This window comes from Neovison vison, chromosome 3 (assembly GCF_020171115.1).
Source record: "Neovison vison isolate M4711 chromosome 3, ASM_NN_V1, whole genome shotgun sequence".
In the NCBI taxonomy this organism is placed as follows: domain Eukaryota; kingdom Metazoa; phylum Chordata; class Mammalia; order Carnivora; family Mustelidae; genus Neogale; species Neogale vison.
In genome coordinates, this window is record NC_058093.1 from 38,320,468 (window position 1) to 38,335,164 (window position 14,697).

General features: G+C 45.4%; 1 protein-coding gene across 1 annotated transcript in view; it reads right to left on the bottom strand.

Annotated features, from left to right (window-relative positions):
• DNER (delta/notch like EGF repeat containing) overlaps positions 1–14,179 on the bottom strand; it is a 321,150-nt gene extending 306,971 nt beyond the window's left edge. Inside the window, exon 1 of the mRNA XM_044241774.1 lies at positions 13,904–14,179. Coding sequence (XP_044097709.1) covers positions 13,904–14,179 — 276 coding nt within the window. The remainder of the gene's footprint in view (positions 1–13,903) is intronic.
• Between the last annotated feature and the right edge of the window lie 518 nt (positions 14,180–14,697).

Sequence of the window (14,697 nt, forward strand, 5' to 3'; positions counted from 1 at the left end):
AGGTCTGTGAATCATCAGGCTTACACATTTCACAGCGCTCACCATAGCACATATCCTCCCTAATGTCCATAACCCAGCCACCACATCCCTCCCACCCACCCCCCAGCAACCCTCAGTTTGTTTCCGGAGATTAAGAGTCTTATGGTTTGTCTTCCTCCCGATCCCATCTTGTTTCATTTTTCCCTCCCTTCCCCTCACACCCTCTGCCTTGCCTCTCAACTTCCTCATATCAGAGAGATCATATGAGAAGTGTCTTTTTCTGATTGACTTATTTCGCTTAGCACAATATCCTCTAGTTCCATCCACATCATTGCAAATGGCAAGATTTCAGGGGTTTTTGATGGCTGTGCAGTATTCCATTGTATATATATACACCATATCTTTATCTATTCATCTGTCGATGTGTATCTAGGCTCTTCCCATAGTTTAGCTATTGTGGACATTGCTGCTATAAACACTGGGGTGCAGGTGCCCCTTTGGATCACTACATCTGTATCTTTAGGGTAAATACCCAGTAGTGCGATTACTGGGCCGTAGGGTAGCTCTGTTTTCAACTTTTGGGGAACCTCCATACTGTTTTCCAGGGTGCATTCCAGCCCTTCCTAAAATAGGCATAAACAGGGGCAATATTTAATTGTAGATTCTAAAAAGACAATAGGATCAGTCCTATCAGGATAAATCTAGGCCAGAATGGAATTCTTCAAAAGCAAACTCCTGGCTCAAATCAGGTAACTCTCAAAATACTGTAAAGCATAGTATTGGTATCAAACATTAGAACTCTAATTAAAATTAATCAACCACCCTATTGATGAGTTTGGCTAAATAAGAATCAGAAATTATAAGCTTCTAAAGAGCAAAACACTGAGCATCAGCAGAACTGAAACAAAAATAATAAACAGGAAAAAAGTGTTTCAACTGAAAGGACAAAGGTTAACTTCCTTCAATAACAAAGAGCTATTCCAAATCAGTGGCAGGGGAAGGAAGGCAACCAAAAGAAAATTAGGCAAAAATAAGAACAGGAAATTCATAAGAAATGTTCTCCCTAGTTTGTAATTTTTAAAAATGCAAAGAGAGGGACTCCCAGTTGGCTCAGTCAGTTAAGCAGCTGCCTTCAGCACGGGTCATGATCTCTAGGGTCCTAGGATCAAGTCCCACATCAGGCTCCTTTCTCAGCAGGGAGCCTGCTTCTCCCTCTGCCTACTCGGACTGCTATTCCCCCTGTTTGTGCTCTCTCTCTCTGACAAATAAATAAAATCTTTTTAAATAAATAAATAAATGCAAAGAGAACCAATGAGATGTCATGTTTTAACAGTTAACACATAAAAATAAACGAAAGATAGGAAAACCAGTAAAGACAAAAATGTGGGTAAACAGGCCTTCTCATATGCTGTCAGTAAATATGCAAAACTGTGCAACCATTTTGGAGGGCAATTTAGCAATCTTAGAATATTTAGTACATTTATATTAATATTTAATATCTATACAGACACATATATGTCATTGTGTGTATAGCCATTGCAACATTATTTGTAATTGAAAAAATGGAAATAATGTATATCAGGAAAGACTAAATATAGTCACACAACCACACAAAGGAATACTATTCAGCCACCAAAAAGGATGAGTTTGCTTTCTGTTTTAAGACAGTAAGATGTTTAAAGTAGATGAAGAAAAAGTTACAGAGCAGTATGCATAGGGTGCTTTGGGGATATTATAAAATAGCATATTATGTGTAATTAGCTTCATATATGCTTATACGTACAGAGGGGAAAATGTAAAACTGCACACCAAAATGTAAATAAGGATTAGTGCAGAAGTATGAGATTAGTAAAATGGGTGGAAAGAGGGTAAGAAAAGTTTACCAATGGGCTCTTTTTACTATAAGCCTAACATAGTCCTAACATAGGACCAATGTCCTAACATAGTTTGACAGTTGTTTTTAAAAAGACCCATGATGATGTAAAACTATGAGTTAAATTAATATTTTAAATACAAGTTAACAGAATTTGCCATGTTTAATTGCTTTGCAAGAATTTAAAGTGCCATTGATGTACTCTTCAGAAACTATCTCAGAATTGGAGCAGGGATTAGTCAAGTCTTTGAGGTAAGCAAATTAAAAATAAAGACTCACAGTTAAATTTGAATATCAGAAAACCAGTATGTAATCTTTGGGGATCAAGGAAAACAACACACAACCTGATTCACACAACCGGATTTCAAGGCTTACTATAAAACTACAGTAATCAAGACAATGTGGAATTGGGCAAAACGATAGATATATCAAGTCAATGAAATATAATGAAGTCTAGAAGTAGACCCACATATTATGGTCAAATGATTCTCAACAAAGTTGCCAAGGCAAGTCAGTGGAGACAGTCTTGTCAACAAATATTTGGGGACTAACTGGATAGCAGTCATATGCCAAAAGTGAATAAAAATTACCTGTATATTGCACCACATACAAATATTACCTCAAAGTTTATCAGAGACCCACATGTAAACTTCAAACAATATAATTCTGGAAATACCCAGGAGAAAATTTTCATGACCCTAAGGCAAACAAAGATTTCTTAGGACACGAAAAAGCACCAACCACCAAAAGAAAAAAAAATAATAAATGAGACTTCAGCAATATTTTTTAAATGCCCTTTGAAAGACACTGTTAAGAAAATGAAAAGACAAGGGGCCCCTGGGTGACTCAGTCCATTGAGCATCTGACTCTTGGTTTTAGCTCAGGTCATGATCTCATGGGTCATTATCTCATGGGTTGAGAGATTGCCTAGGGCTCAGCCCCCAGTAGGAAGTCTCCTTGGGGATTCTCCCCCTCTGCCCTCCCCCATCTCCGCTCACACTGACTCTCTCTCATAAAATAAATAAATCTTTTTTTAAAAAGAAAATGAAAAGACAAGCCACAGATTAGGAGAAAATATTTGCCAGTCATATATCAAATCAAGGCTTTACACCCAAAACATTGAAAGAATTCTTACAACTCATTTGAACAGACACTTCATCAAGGAAGACATAAGCATAGCAACTAGTATATTTTTTTAAATGTTCAAAATCATTAGTCGTTAGGAAAATGCAAATTAAAACCACAATGTGATAACACTGCACACCTCTTAGAACAGCGAAAATCTTAAATCACCCACAAATCCAAGAACTGATAAGAATGCAAGCGACTGAAACTCACATTTGCTACCAATCGAAATGCACGATGATACAGCCGTCCTGGAAAGCAGTTTGGCTGCTTCTGATAAAGTTGAACTTGCACTAACATGACCCAGCAATCCCACTCCTGAGTATTTACTCAAGGAAATGAAAATCATATGTCCACTTAAAGACCTGCACGTGAACGTTTCTGGCAGCTTTGTGCTCAATTACCAAGAACTGGCAACCACCCAAATGCCATCGGTTGGTGAGAGACAATGGAATACTAGTTGGCAAGAGCCAAGAGACAAACTCTGGACCTGCTCAATCACGAGGATCAATCTCAAGAGCATGATGTTAAGTAGAAGCAGCACACGTGTTGTGTGATTTTATTTGTATGATGTTATGGAAAAGGCAGAAGTATAAGGACAGGAATCAAACCAACAGCGGCTAGAGGAGGAGGCCAGGGTTAGAGTTCACGACAAAGTGATGTGAGGAAATGCATGGGGGGTGGGGGGAGATGAGCCTTTCCTTTTCTTGATTATGTGGTAGTTACACAACTGTACGTCCAAAGTCATAGACCCGGAGGCTTAAAAGGGTGAATTTCACTGTATGTAAGTTATAAGTCAATGAAAAAAAAAAAAAAAGATCTGGAAATCCTTTGTATGAGGAACAATAGGGGAGGTCTGTTTGAAGTTAGAGGTTTTGGGTCTCTTCTCGTGGTTCCTATATAAAATCTTCCCTCTCTAATTCATTCTAATTCATTGAGGATATATTTAACACTTTGCCTCTTCTAATGCATTCCATGTTGCTTGGAAATTAAGCATGTGATTTTTCCTTAAATAACATATTCCAGAAATCTGACCTGAATGTGGGGGACTGGCCACCCCCCTCCCTGGGTCATCCTTCCACTGGACAGATATCAGCCCATGTGCTCCAGACCCTGGTTCTGATTTCCCATGAAAACCAGAACTAGTTTTTTCATCTCTTGTGATCACTTCCACCACTGAAGGCCTTCCACAAAGGAGTTTCAATTTGCCTCTGAAACCCAGAAGTCATTACAAATGTTTCTTGAAATTAACTACAAGCAGCAGATAAGGGCCAACATCGCAATTCTGAAGGATGTGCTGGCTTTCAGGAACTGTGAGCAAAGATAGCAGACATCTTTCTCTTTTCAAGAGCCTTTGCTTTGAAGTACACGGATTTCATTTCTCCAATCCTTGCTCTTTTTCAAAAGCCTTCTGCCTTTTCTCTCTCTTTAAGAAAGAAAGACCTTAACACTGTAAAAACCCGAAGCATGTTCAAGAAAATGAAGACCGCCTGACCTGGAAGCTCTAGCCCTTCTTCCTCACCCCATCCCCTTGGGCACTCACGTTCAAAGTCATAAACATGGAGCAGTCTGGGACAATGCAGTAGGGTAATACTAAAACATTATACTCCAACCCATATGCCAGGGCCCAGATCCCCCACTGGCACCTAGCCATGAAAACCCACCCCACACCCAAGTAGTCATGAACTGGACGATCCTTTCCACTTTGATAAAAATAGTTTATAGGGCCAGAGGGTGCACTCTGTGCAGGGGTTCCCCAAACTACTCCCCTTAACCCTTCCAACCATCCTATTTATGAGTGAGGAATCAGCGTTAAGAAACCTAAAAAGCTTGGCACTGGGAGGGATTCTAAACCTCTCAATTCCCACTCCAAGCCCTGACAGCCAGCATTTCCTCTCCCACTGCCTCCCTAGAAACAGACGGTAACTACCGTGTCCAAACACATTCAACCAAGGTCTGATGAACAATGAAAAGATAGATTCTGTCCAGCCCGACTCCTGAGATGAAAGCGGTTTGAAGACAAGGGCTCTGTGTATCTGTCCATGTGTTTCCCACAGCTCTCTGCCCTAGAGCCTGACTCTGGACACCCCTCAAGGAGAAAGGACCAGGAGGTAGAGAAAAGGGGGAGCAAGGAGGATCCGGCTTTAACTAAGTCAAATAAGTGAAAAGAGAAAAGTAAACTCCTCCCACCAACATTTATGGAAACATTCAGAGATCTTCTTCCTTTGTCAAGGGCCAGATTGGTATCTTCAGCTTTGGGGGCCATACTGTCCCGTCACAGTGACTCGATTTTGTCACCAGAGCCCCGAAGTGGTGACAGACAATACTGAAATGTGTGGGTGAGGCTGTGATGAATAAAACCTTACTGATGGACATGGATATTTCAATTTCTTATAATTCCACACATCACAAAATATTGTACTCATTTTTATCTTTTTTCCAACCATTTAAAAATGTTAAAACTCAGCACCTGCGTGGCTGAGTTGGTTGCCCTTGACTCTTGATTTCAGCTCTGGTCACAACCTCAGGGCTGTGGGGTCGAACTCCTTGTGGGGCTCTGCGCTGGCTGTGGAGCCTGCTTGAGATTCTGTCTCTCCCCCTGCCCCTCTTCCATCCCTCACGCTCTCGCTAAATAAATAAATACTAAAACTAAAAAAGTTAAAATCATTCTTAGTTCTTGGTGTGAAGGGGAGGGAAAAACACAATATGGGCTGTCCTTTGCCCACCCCTGCTTTAGTTCATCATTAAAGTATTGTTAAAAGGAAGCTTTATTAGAAAGATTAAAAGCCAAGGCTACTGCAAAGGATTTACTAAAAACTATGGTGTGCTGCCCAGAACAGACCTGGCACCAGGGAAGTTATTAAACAGATTAAATCTGTCTTCCTGTGCCTTCCTGCTCCTAAACAGCACCACTCCTCATGCGCCTAGAACCCCCTCCTTGGTGCCCAATGCCCTCGTGGTGTCCACAGCTGCACCCCACTGAAGCCCTGGTGTATTCAACAATATTTATGGGACACCTACTGTTCGGGGCCCCTGCACTGGATGTCCATCCCAGTCCTGGTTCCTGCTCTGCCCTCACTTACCCTGGAGAGCGGGGAAGGGCAATTCAGAGAAAACCCTCCACTTGAAGACAATGATCAAAGACTCACATCATGAAAGTTGTCTGAAGACAGGTTAGTGTTCAAATAAAGCAATGAATGATTCCATAAAAGGATAAACCATAAGTGCATGCTCCGTTCATATTGTTCTCTGGTCTTGGCCCCCACTGAAGTGAATGCTGTGGGGTGTCACCACCAGAATCCAAGCCTTCTAGCATCTGAAACGTCACAACCAAAGAAATGAATCTCTACTGATGGAATTTTGGTTTCTTTGGAAGTCACATCGGAAAGGAATTTTTTTTTTTTTTTAATCTAAGGGAAAGGGCTTTTTAGGCCCCCGACTTTTGTAAAGAAGAGCATAAAATAAATAATATTCCTATTATAGATATGTGCAACATCTATAATAAACTACCTTTTTATTGGGTGTCTCTCAGGCTAGTCCCTGAGACACTTTCCGAAGCTACAATAGCCTGCAAGGTTGGCCGCAGGACCCCATTTTCGCAGATGAGAAAACCAAGCCACAAGACAATGAATTCCTCTCCAATGTACTCAGAGCTGGATTCCAATGCACACTGGACTCTTTCCACCCATCAGGCTCCTTCATGGAGACTTCAAGTCCACTTTGAGATGCAAAACTCTGCCATTTGAAGAGGGCCAAGAAGGCCAGGATGCTCTTCTGGTGAGAATGACCAAGAGTAGGTGTGACTGTATTTGTTTTCTCTGCCACATGCTAGCCCCATGCTGGGCAGGTGGTGGGGACTATGGGGCCATGATGGGGCAGGGCAGGGGGCGGGGGGCGGGGAGCAGTAGCTAGTGGGAGCTTCTCATGCTGATCATACAGTAGAATCACCTGGACAGCATTTAGAAAATCACCAGTGCCCAGGGCCCATCCCAGACCACTTCAGTGAGAATCTGGGAGAGAAGGGACAGTAGGACACAGGCACTCCCCTTTGCAAAAGCTCCCAGAGGATTCTAGAAGCCATCAGGGCTGGACAGCAGTTGTAGGGGAGGGGAGGCTCCAGAATGGAAGAAGGGTAATTAAAAGAAATTCTGTCCACAAAACTTTGCTGTGTTATTGGATTTTCTCTTTGGGGGACAAGATTCCATAGTCCCAGCCACTGGATTAAGCAGCTCGGACCACAGCTGCCTACTGAATCACTAAGGAGATCTAAAAATACTACTTGGGCATTCTGTGTTCTGACTCAAATACCCTTCAGCTGCAGATAGGTTTTCTTTCCTGTTTGATGCTTGTGAAGTATAGGCATAAACATAACCATTTTGAATGGTACCCTGTCACATGAGAAGCTTAAGCAAAGACGCTAAAGACAGAATGCCTTTTTGTCAGGGGGCCAAGCTGAGGAAAGTGACGTTTCCTAAGAATGCACTAGATAAACAAAATAGGAAAATCACTTCAATTTAACAACACCAAGAAAAGCAACTGCTTCCTTTACTTAAATTGTTGCAGGATTTTAACAAGCTTTTCTCATTCATTTCAACGGAGAATGAAGTCATGGGGAATTTTTGAGAAATTATTCATTTCTTTCAGAATAAAAAAGAACTACAAATTTATCAAAATTTTAATACAAGGAACTGTTGCTTTTTTAATACTTCTGTTGTAACATAACTCATCCCAGTGGGGAGAAAAGGTTGAGTCTGTTCCTTGAAGAAAGACAATCTCAGACAGGAATAAAATGGCATAATCAAATTTTTTTTTTTTAAGATTTTATTTACTTATTTGACAGATGGAGATCACAAGTAGGAGAGAAGCAGGCAGAGAAAGAGGACAAAGCGGGCTCCCTGCTAAGCAGAGAGCCCAATGCAGGGCTCCATCCCAGGACCCTGGGATCATGACCTGAGCTGAAGGCAGAGGCTTTAACCCACTGAGCCACCCAGATGCCCCTGGCATAATCATATTCTATACAGAAATTTTATCATCCTTTTCTTGGTACACTTAGTATTTGTGCAATGCTTTACCATTTTAAAAAATGTTTTAAAACTCCCATACTTCTTTCTACTTCTTGATAAACTTTACTGTATGCCCATTTGTGAATTTCATCTTTTCTATGAAGAAAATAAAGCAAACATATTAGTCCATTTTAGAGATATGAACACTGAGGTTCAAGGCTGTTTAATTACTCTCCCAAGGACACAAAAAGTTGACGGAACAGCCAGTGAAAGAAGCAGTCTCTTGACACTTCAGGGAACACATTGAACATTTTTGCACACATCACCATGTGAGTTTGGGAATGAATATATGTGTGCCTGAGTTTGTGCGTGTGTGAGTGTGTGTGAGCCTATTTGTGCATGTGTGTGCAAAAAGTCCACTAGATTGATCCTGTGCAAAGAGCCAGAATTTTTTTTGTTGTTGCTTGTTAGCTACCTTCCATCAAAAATGGATTCATCAAGGGCACCTGGGGGCTGCAGTCCATTAAGCAACTGATTTGATTTCAGTTCAGGTTGTGATCTCAGGGTAATGAGACTGGAGCCCTGCCCTGGGCACCAGTGCTCAGCACAGAGTCTGCTTGAGATTCTCTCCCCCTCTCCCTCTGCTCCTCCCCACCGCTCTCTAAATAAATAAATAAATAAATAGAATCTTTTTTTTTAATGGATTCATCAGAAGCAAAACCGTTGTTTCAAGTTAGCGTGTTTAATCAGAGGATTATAGAATCAGCTTAGTGGGTAAAATTAACTTGCATAAAAAGCAGCTACGCAAGCAGCCTCTTTTTGCTCCAAGTGCAGAAACTGACACATTTTCATTATAATCCCAAAGGATAAGAGTCCTAGGAACAGGAGATGAAAAAAATAAACAGGTGTCTGACGGCTTGAATATTTGGCAATGGATTATTTCATTACCACAAGAAAGTTTTACAAGTAAAATCACACAAATTAAAACAATTTAAATAATTGCTACTTTGGCCCAAGAGAAGGGAGGAAAAGAAAAAGTCGGCCCAGAAGTAGCTGCCTCTGGTGCCTGCTTGCTTTCCCAAATGAACCCAAAAGGTGAGGAGAGCAGCCTCAATCTTTCTGAAGTTGGGAGTTTATTTCAAACCCACCAGAAATATTTGTATATCTTTTATTTAGTGCCCATTTGCTTGTCATCATGGGAACAAGAACTTCAGCTGGGACCCAGAATTCTATGCCTGAGGTGAAAGCCCTGCTTGGGGGTGGCACAGGGAAAATTTGCTGTGCCTTTGTCATTCCTGCGGCCCTTTGCCCCAGGTGAGCCAAGTGGTTCGATCTCTGTGTTTCAGAGCAAAACCAGTCTCAGAAATCCTTCGGTCTCCTTTTTATTGATGACAAAGAGGTTATAGCCCTTGCTTAAGGTCACACAGCAAACAAAGGGCCAGGGCTGGACTTTAAACTCTACAGCTCTGCATCAGACCAGCTACTTGGGGGCGCCTGGGTGGCTCAGTCAGTTGAGTGTCTGCCTTTGGCTCAGGTCATGATCCTGGAATTCCAGGACTGAGCCCCGCATGGGGCTTGCTGCTCAGCGGGGAGTCTGCTTCTCCCTCTGTGCCTCACCCTGCTTGTGCTCTCCTTCACACTCTCTCAAATAAATAAAATCTTAAAAAACGAAAACCAACAAGAACAGCTACTTGGTCAAATGCCAGCTCTACCACTGACTAGCTGTGTGACCTTGGGGCAGTCATTCAACTTTTCTACATGTCATCTATATAACAAGGACAGTGGCTACCAGTTGGTGCTACAATACCCAGCTTATCAGAGACTGTAAACAGTGGCGAATTATTTTGGTAAAGCCCCTAAACAGTGCTGGTGCATGACAAGTGCTTGAGAAAAGAGTTATCAGCCATCATCATCACCACCATCACCATCTGTGGGGTGGTTACCATATACATTTCAGAATCCATTCAATCCTCGTGACTTACCATGTTTAAGTGTGAAAGAGGACTTAGAAAATATGTATTTTAAGTGTTGTGTGATTTTCAGGGCAATCAAAATGTTTAACCTTAGACTGGCCATTCAGTCAAATGAGCTTCATTTCTACATTTGACAGATGACACTCGCTCTAGCTACCTCATACAGTTGGGTAATGAGCATATGAAATGTGTACAAAAGTTAAAAAAAGAAAGAAAAGAGGGGCGCCTGGGTAGCTCAGTGGTTTAAGCCTCTGCCTTCAACTCGGGTCATGATCTCAGGGTCCTGAGATCGAGCCCCATGTCGGGCTCTCTGCTCAGCGGGGAGCCTGCTTCCCCCTCTCTCTCTGCCTGCCTCTCTGCCTACTTGTGATCTCTCTCTATCAAGTAAATAAATAAAAATCTTTTAAAAAAAAAAAGCAAGAAAGAAAAGAAAAGAGACAGCATTTATGGAGGAACTATGGGTGCTCAGTGATTTACAACACTTAATGAATGAAATCTTTCCAAAAATCCTGTTGTGAATATCCCACAGACAGGATGGGCAGCCACTCAAAATTTGGTTGGAATGTCAAGACTGAAAATGGCGCACACACACACACACCCCAGCAGGGTATGAAACGGTTTCTTGCTCACATAATGGGGCTCTCTGGGGAGATCAGGCAGCTCCCAAATAGATCCCTGGTGGCTTAAGAGGGAAGGGAAAGGAACCGGCCTGGGGGCGTGGACGGGGAAGCTGCAGATGGGGGTGGGGCTAGGGACGCGTGGGCGGGGCTTGCACACATGGGCGGGGCGTACGTGTTGGAACCCCGCCCCAACACCCAGGCTTTGCGATCAGCTTACCCGGATGTGGAGCGAAAGGCAAGAGGGAGAGGTGAGACTTAAAAGCTGTCAACAGTCACACATCAAAAACCCAAATCAAACCCTTTCTTACAAACCCTGTGAGGTAGATCTGGTTCTCAAAGATGAGGAAACTGAGGCTCGGTCAGTTTAGATCATCTGTTCCAGTAGGTGCTGCTCAACTTCAAATCCGCACATCCTGCCTTCACACCACACATCTCTCAAAGCCAGTGAGTTCCTGTCCCCATGCGCCACCAGAGCGCCGCCTGGATCCACCGGCTGGCCCCAAGTCAGTCAGCCGAGCACAGAGACTGCAAACAGCCTTAATCCATTTTAACCCTAACGAGTGACGTATGAGTTTCTTAATTTTCTCGAAAAAAAGAAAAGAAAGAAAAGGAAAGAAGATGGAAAGGAGAAGGGAGTTGAGGGAAATTAGAAGGGGAGGTGAGTCATGAGAGACTATGGACTCTGAGAAACAACCTGAGGGTTTTGAAGGGGCGGAGGATGGAAGGTTGGGGGAGCCAGGTGGTGGGTATTAAGGAGGGCACGTATTGCATGGAGCACTGGGTGTGGTGCAAAAACAATGAATACTGTTACCCTGAAAAAAAATAAAAATAAATAAAAAAGGAAAGGAAAGAGGAGAAAAAAAAAAAAAAAACTTCCGAGTTAGGTTCTATTGTTTCCATTGCTAACATTATTGTCTTTGCTATGGGGGGAGGGCTTCTCTTAAGGCTTTAAGGCTTCTCTTCACACGCAGGTGAAATTCCATTTCCAATGTAGCCAGTGAGCATTAGGTTGTATTTCAGTAAGCACCAGTCTGCAATGGCTAACATCCATTCCCCTTATCTGTTATTGAGTGTGTGTAAGGGTTTTTTCCCCCTCTCTTTATCTTCTCTACTGAGATTGCCTTCTTTTTCCCCCCACAGAAAACGAGAGTCCTACTCCAAGATCATGAAAGATTAAATTAAAATTATCAGGATTCAATTTTTTAGGGGTTATAAGTCTCTGACTCATCTCAGTTAAGCTCTTCTGGGTAACCACGCTAGATCAGGTTCCAAATTTGCTAAGCTTTATGTTAGAATTAGACTTATTTCAGCTCCCTCTCCAATGAGGAGCTCAGAATACCGGCATTGCTTCTCCTCAGGAAGTCAGCATTCCACAGCTAACACTGCTGGAATGGGAGCTATACAAGAAACCCAAATCTGTTTTGAAGCAGTTGGTGCTACAATATTTAGGTATCAGTTTGTGAGTCTTTTCTGGGTGAATTACATGACACATCAAGTCACTACTTAGGACAAAAAAAAAATTATGTTTCTCTATTAGTCATCTAGGAAACACTACAGAGTTCTCTCCCTTTCTCGAGGATTCCTTATAATTTTTGAGTCTCACACACACACACACAATCTCAGAGTTGGGTTAAATTCCCAATGTTCAGCCTTTCTTTCCCTTTACTTAAACTGAAGTACACACTAACCTGCCTTCTCCTGTCCATCCCCACTACACTGAGTCTGAATCAACTATTTCTTTCAAGGATGGAATTCAGACATGTGAATATAATAGCAGTTCGATAGAAGCATTCAGGCAACTCATTTCTTCAGGAAAAGTCATATAAATCATCAATCAACAAGGGAAATTAGTTAGCAAGATTTTGTCCTAATGGTTAGAAAGGCTCCCACAGCAAATTCCCCAAAGAGTCATCACACCCCAAATTCACCTGTAATGATCATATCACACAGAATCGCATCATCATCATCATCCCCTTTGAGGAAATTAAAGCTTATTGGAACCAGTTAACAAAGAAGGGCACAACATAGAAAAGACAGATTCAGGCGGGTAATTTGCCCCTAAAGAAAAAAAAAAAAATTCTAGGAAATAGCAAACATTCTGGCTGTCAAGGTCAAGCTTCTCAATCCCAAATAGCTCTATTAAGAAAATATTAAAGCTTATCTCATCTCATGTGTGGCCTTTCTTCTCCCACAGAAAGACCGTCTGGGCATTCTCCAAGTAACTCTTGGAGCATTTTATAAAATGTTTATGAAACAAACTCCTCCACTCCAAAGGCATGAAAGAAAACATCTGATCCCAGATATGTTCCACATTCACCTGATTTAACTGAATAATTACAGAGAAGTTCATTATTTGCCCTTGCCCTGGAATAGACTTGGGGATTTTCTACCAGCACACACACTGCTACCGACTCGCCTATCTGAAAATGTTGATGTTATTAGGCTAATAGGTTTCACTGAGCTTTAGCATACTTGTAATCCATCCTCATTTATTATGTTCTGCCAAATTCTCTTGTGAATCCCAAATCCACCGGCGGCCGCTGGGCCATCTCCCATCCCTCGCGCCGCCCCATGCTTCCTCGAAGCTTCCCAGTGCCCTGCTCACGCCCTGTAAGCCCGACCCAAGCGTGCGCCTCGAAGAGCGGCCAGCCCGGAGCGCGACACACCGAGCCCCACGCACAAGGTCCCCTCCAACGCCTCCGACTGTTGCAACACCCCCTCCTACGCCCAGAAACGGCTGGTCGCAGGCTGCGGAAAGGCAGCTGCCCTTTCGGCCTCCAGCTGCCTGATCAGAGCCCTCAAGGCTGGAGGAAAGGAAAGAAAGTGTCCGACCACCTAGCACTGAGCCCGCCATCACCCGACTCCCACAACGCGCACCCCTGACACACCCAGGGACGAGCGGGACTGGGAGCAGGGGCCACTTGGACATTGAACGCGTCGCCGGGTACGCTCGGAGCTGGTTCTCCCGAGCTGCCCCGGCGAGCACCCAGATCCCCCTCTAACCGAGCATGGCTTGGCCCGGGCCAGGAGGGGCGCGTCACTTGGTGGCCAGTGGTCGCGCCAGGAGTACCGGGGCTGGAGGGACGCGCGACCAGAGCCCCAGGCTGGCACGGCAGGAGAACTGGGGTGGGCAGGGAAGAGGCACTTGAGAGGTCGGCCAGGGGTTCGTAACCACGCGCGCCGGGAGGCCAGATTCATCCCCTCCCCGGGGGAGGAGAAGCCGGTGTCAAGCATGCTGGATCCCCGCGCCGGGCAACGCGCAGCGTCGGGCGGAGAGAAGCTGTTGGTCCCCGGCCTGCGTCCCGCCCCACGCCCGCCCGGTCCACTCACCTGGCAGTTGGCGCCAGAGACCCCGTCGGGGCAGGTGCAGCTGTAGCCGGGCTCGCCCGCAGGGGCTGGGGACTGCTGGCCGGGCGCCGGGTGCGGGGTGCACACGCCCCCGTTCCGACAGGGCTGCGCGGCGCACGGCCCCGGCGCGGGCAGGGGCGCGGCGGGCACCGGGCTGGCCAGGCAGCAGCCGCGGGGCCCCGCGCCGAGCAGCAGGAGCAGCAGGGCCGACGTGGGCAACAGCTGCGCACCGGGCGCCAGGGCACGGCGGGGCGGCATGGCCGACCGAGTGGGCGCGGGAGCGGAAGCCGGAGCTGGGGCGCGGCGGCGGTGGCGGCGGGAGCGGCGGCGGTGGCGGCAAGGGCTGCTCCGCTGGGCCGGGCGCCTCCTGCAGCTGCTGGGATCCGCGGTTCCCGGGGCAACGGAGGGCGGGGCCTGAGGGGCGGGGCAAGCGGGGGCGGGGCTCCGGGCGGGCGCAGGCACGCGAGGAAAGGGGCGTGGGGACCCTTCCCCAGCGGAGAGTTGGGACGGGAGGAGCGCAAAGGTCGACCCCGGGCCCACAGGCTTGAGGGGTACGGACAGAGTCGAGGGTGTATCCAAAAGGACCCCGAGGGGCTGCAGCGGCGGCGCGGGCCGGGCGGGGAGCTAGGCGGTGCTCGGGAAGCAGAGGTGGTGGAGGGGTCAACGCTGGCACGGGGAGGACTTTACGGGGCACCAGGTGGCGAGCGGCCGAGCGGAGGGCGGGGCGGCCCCAGCTCGCAGCAGCCGTCCGCTGCCTCTTGGCGCAGAATCGGTGG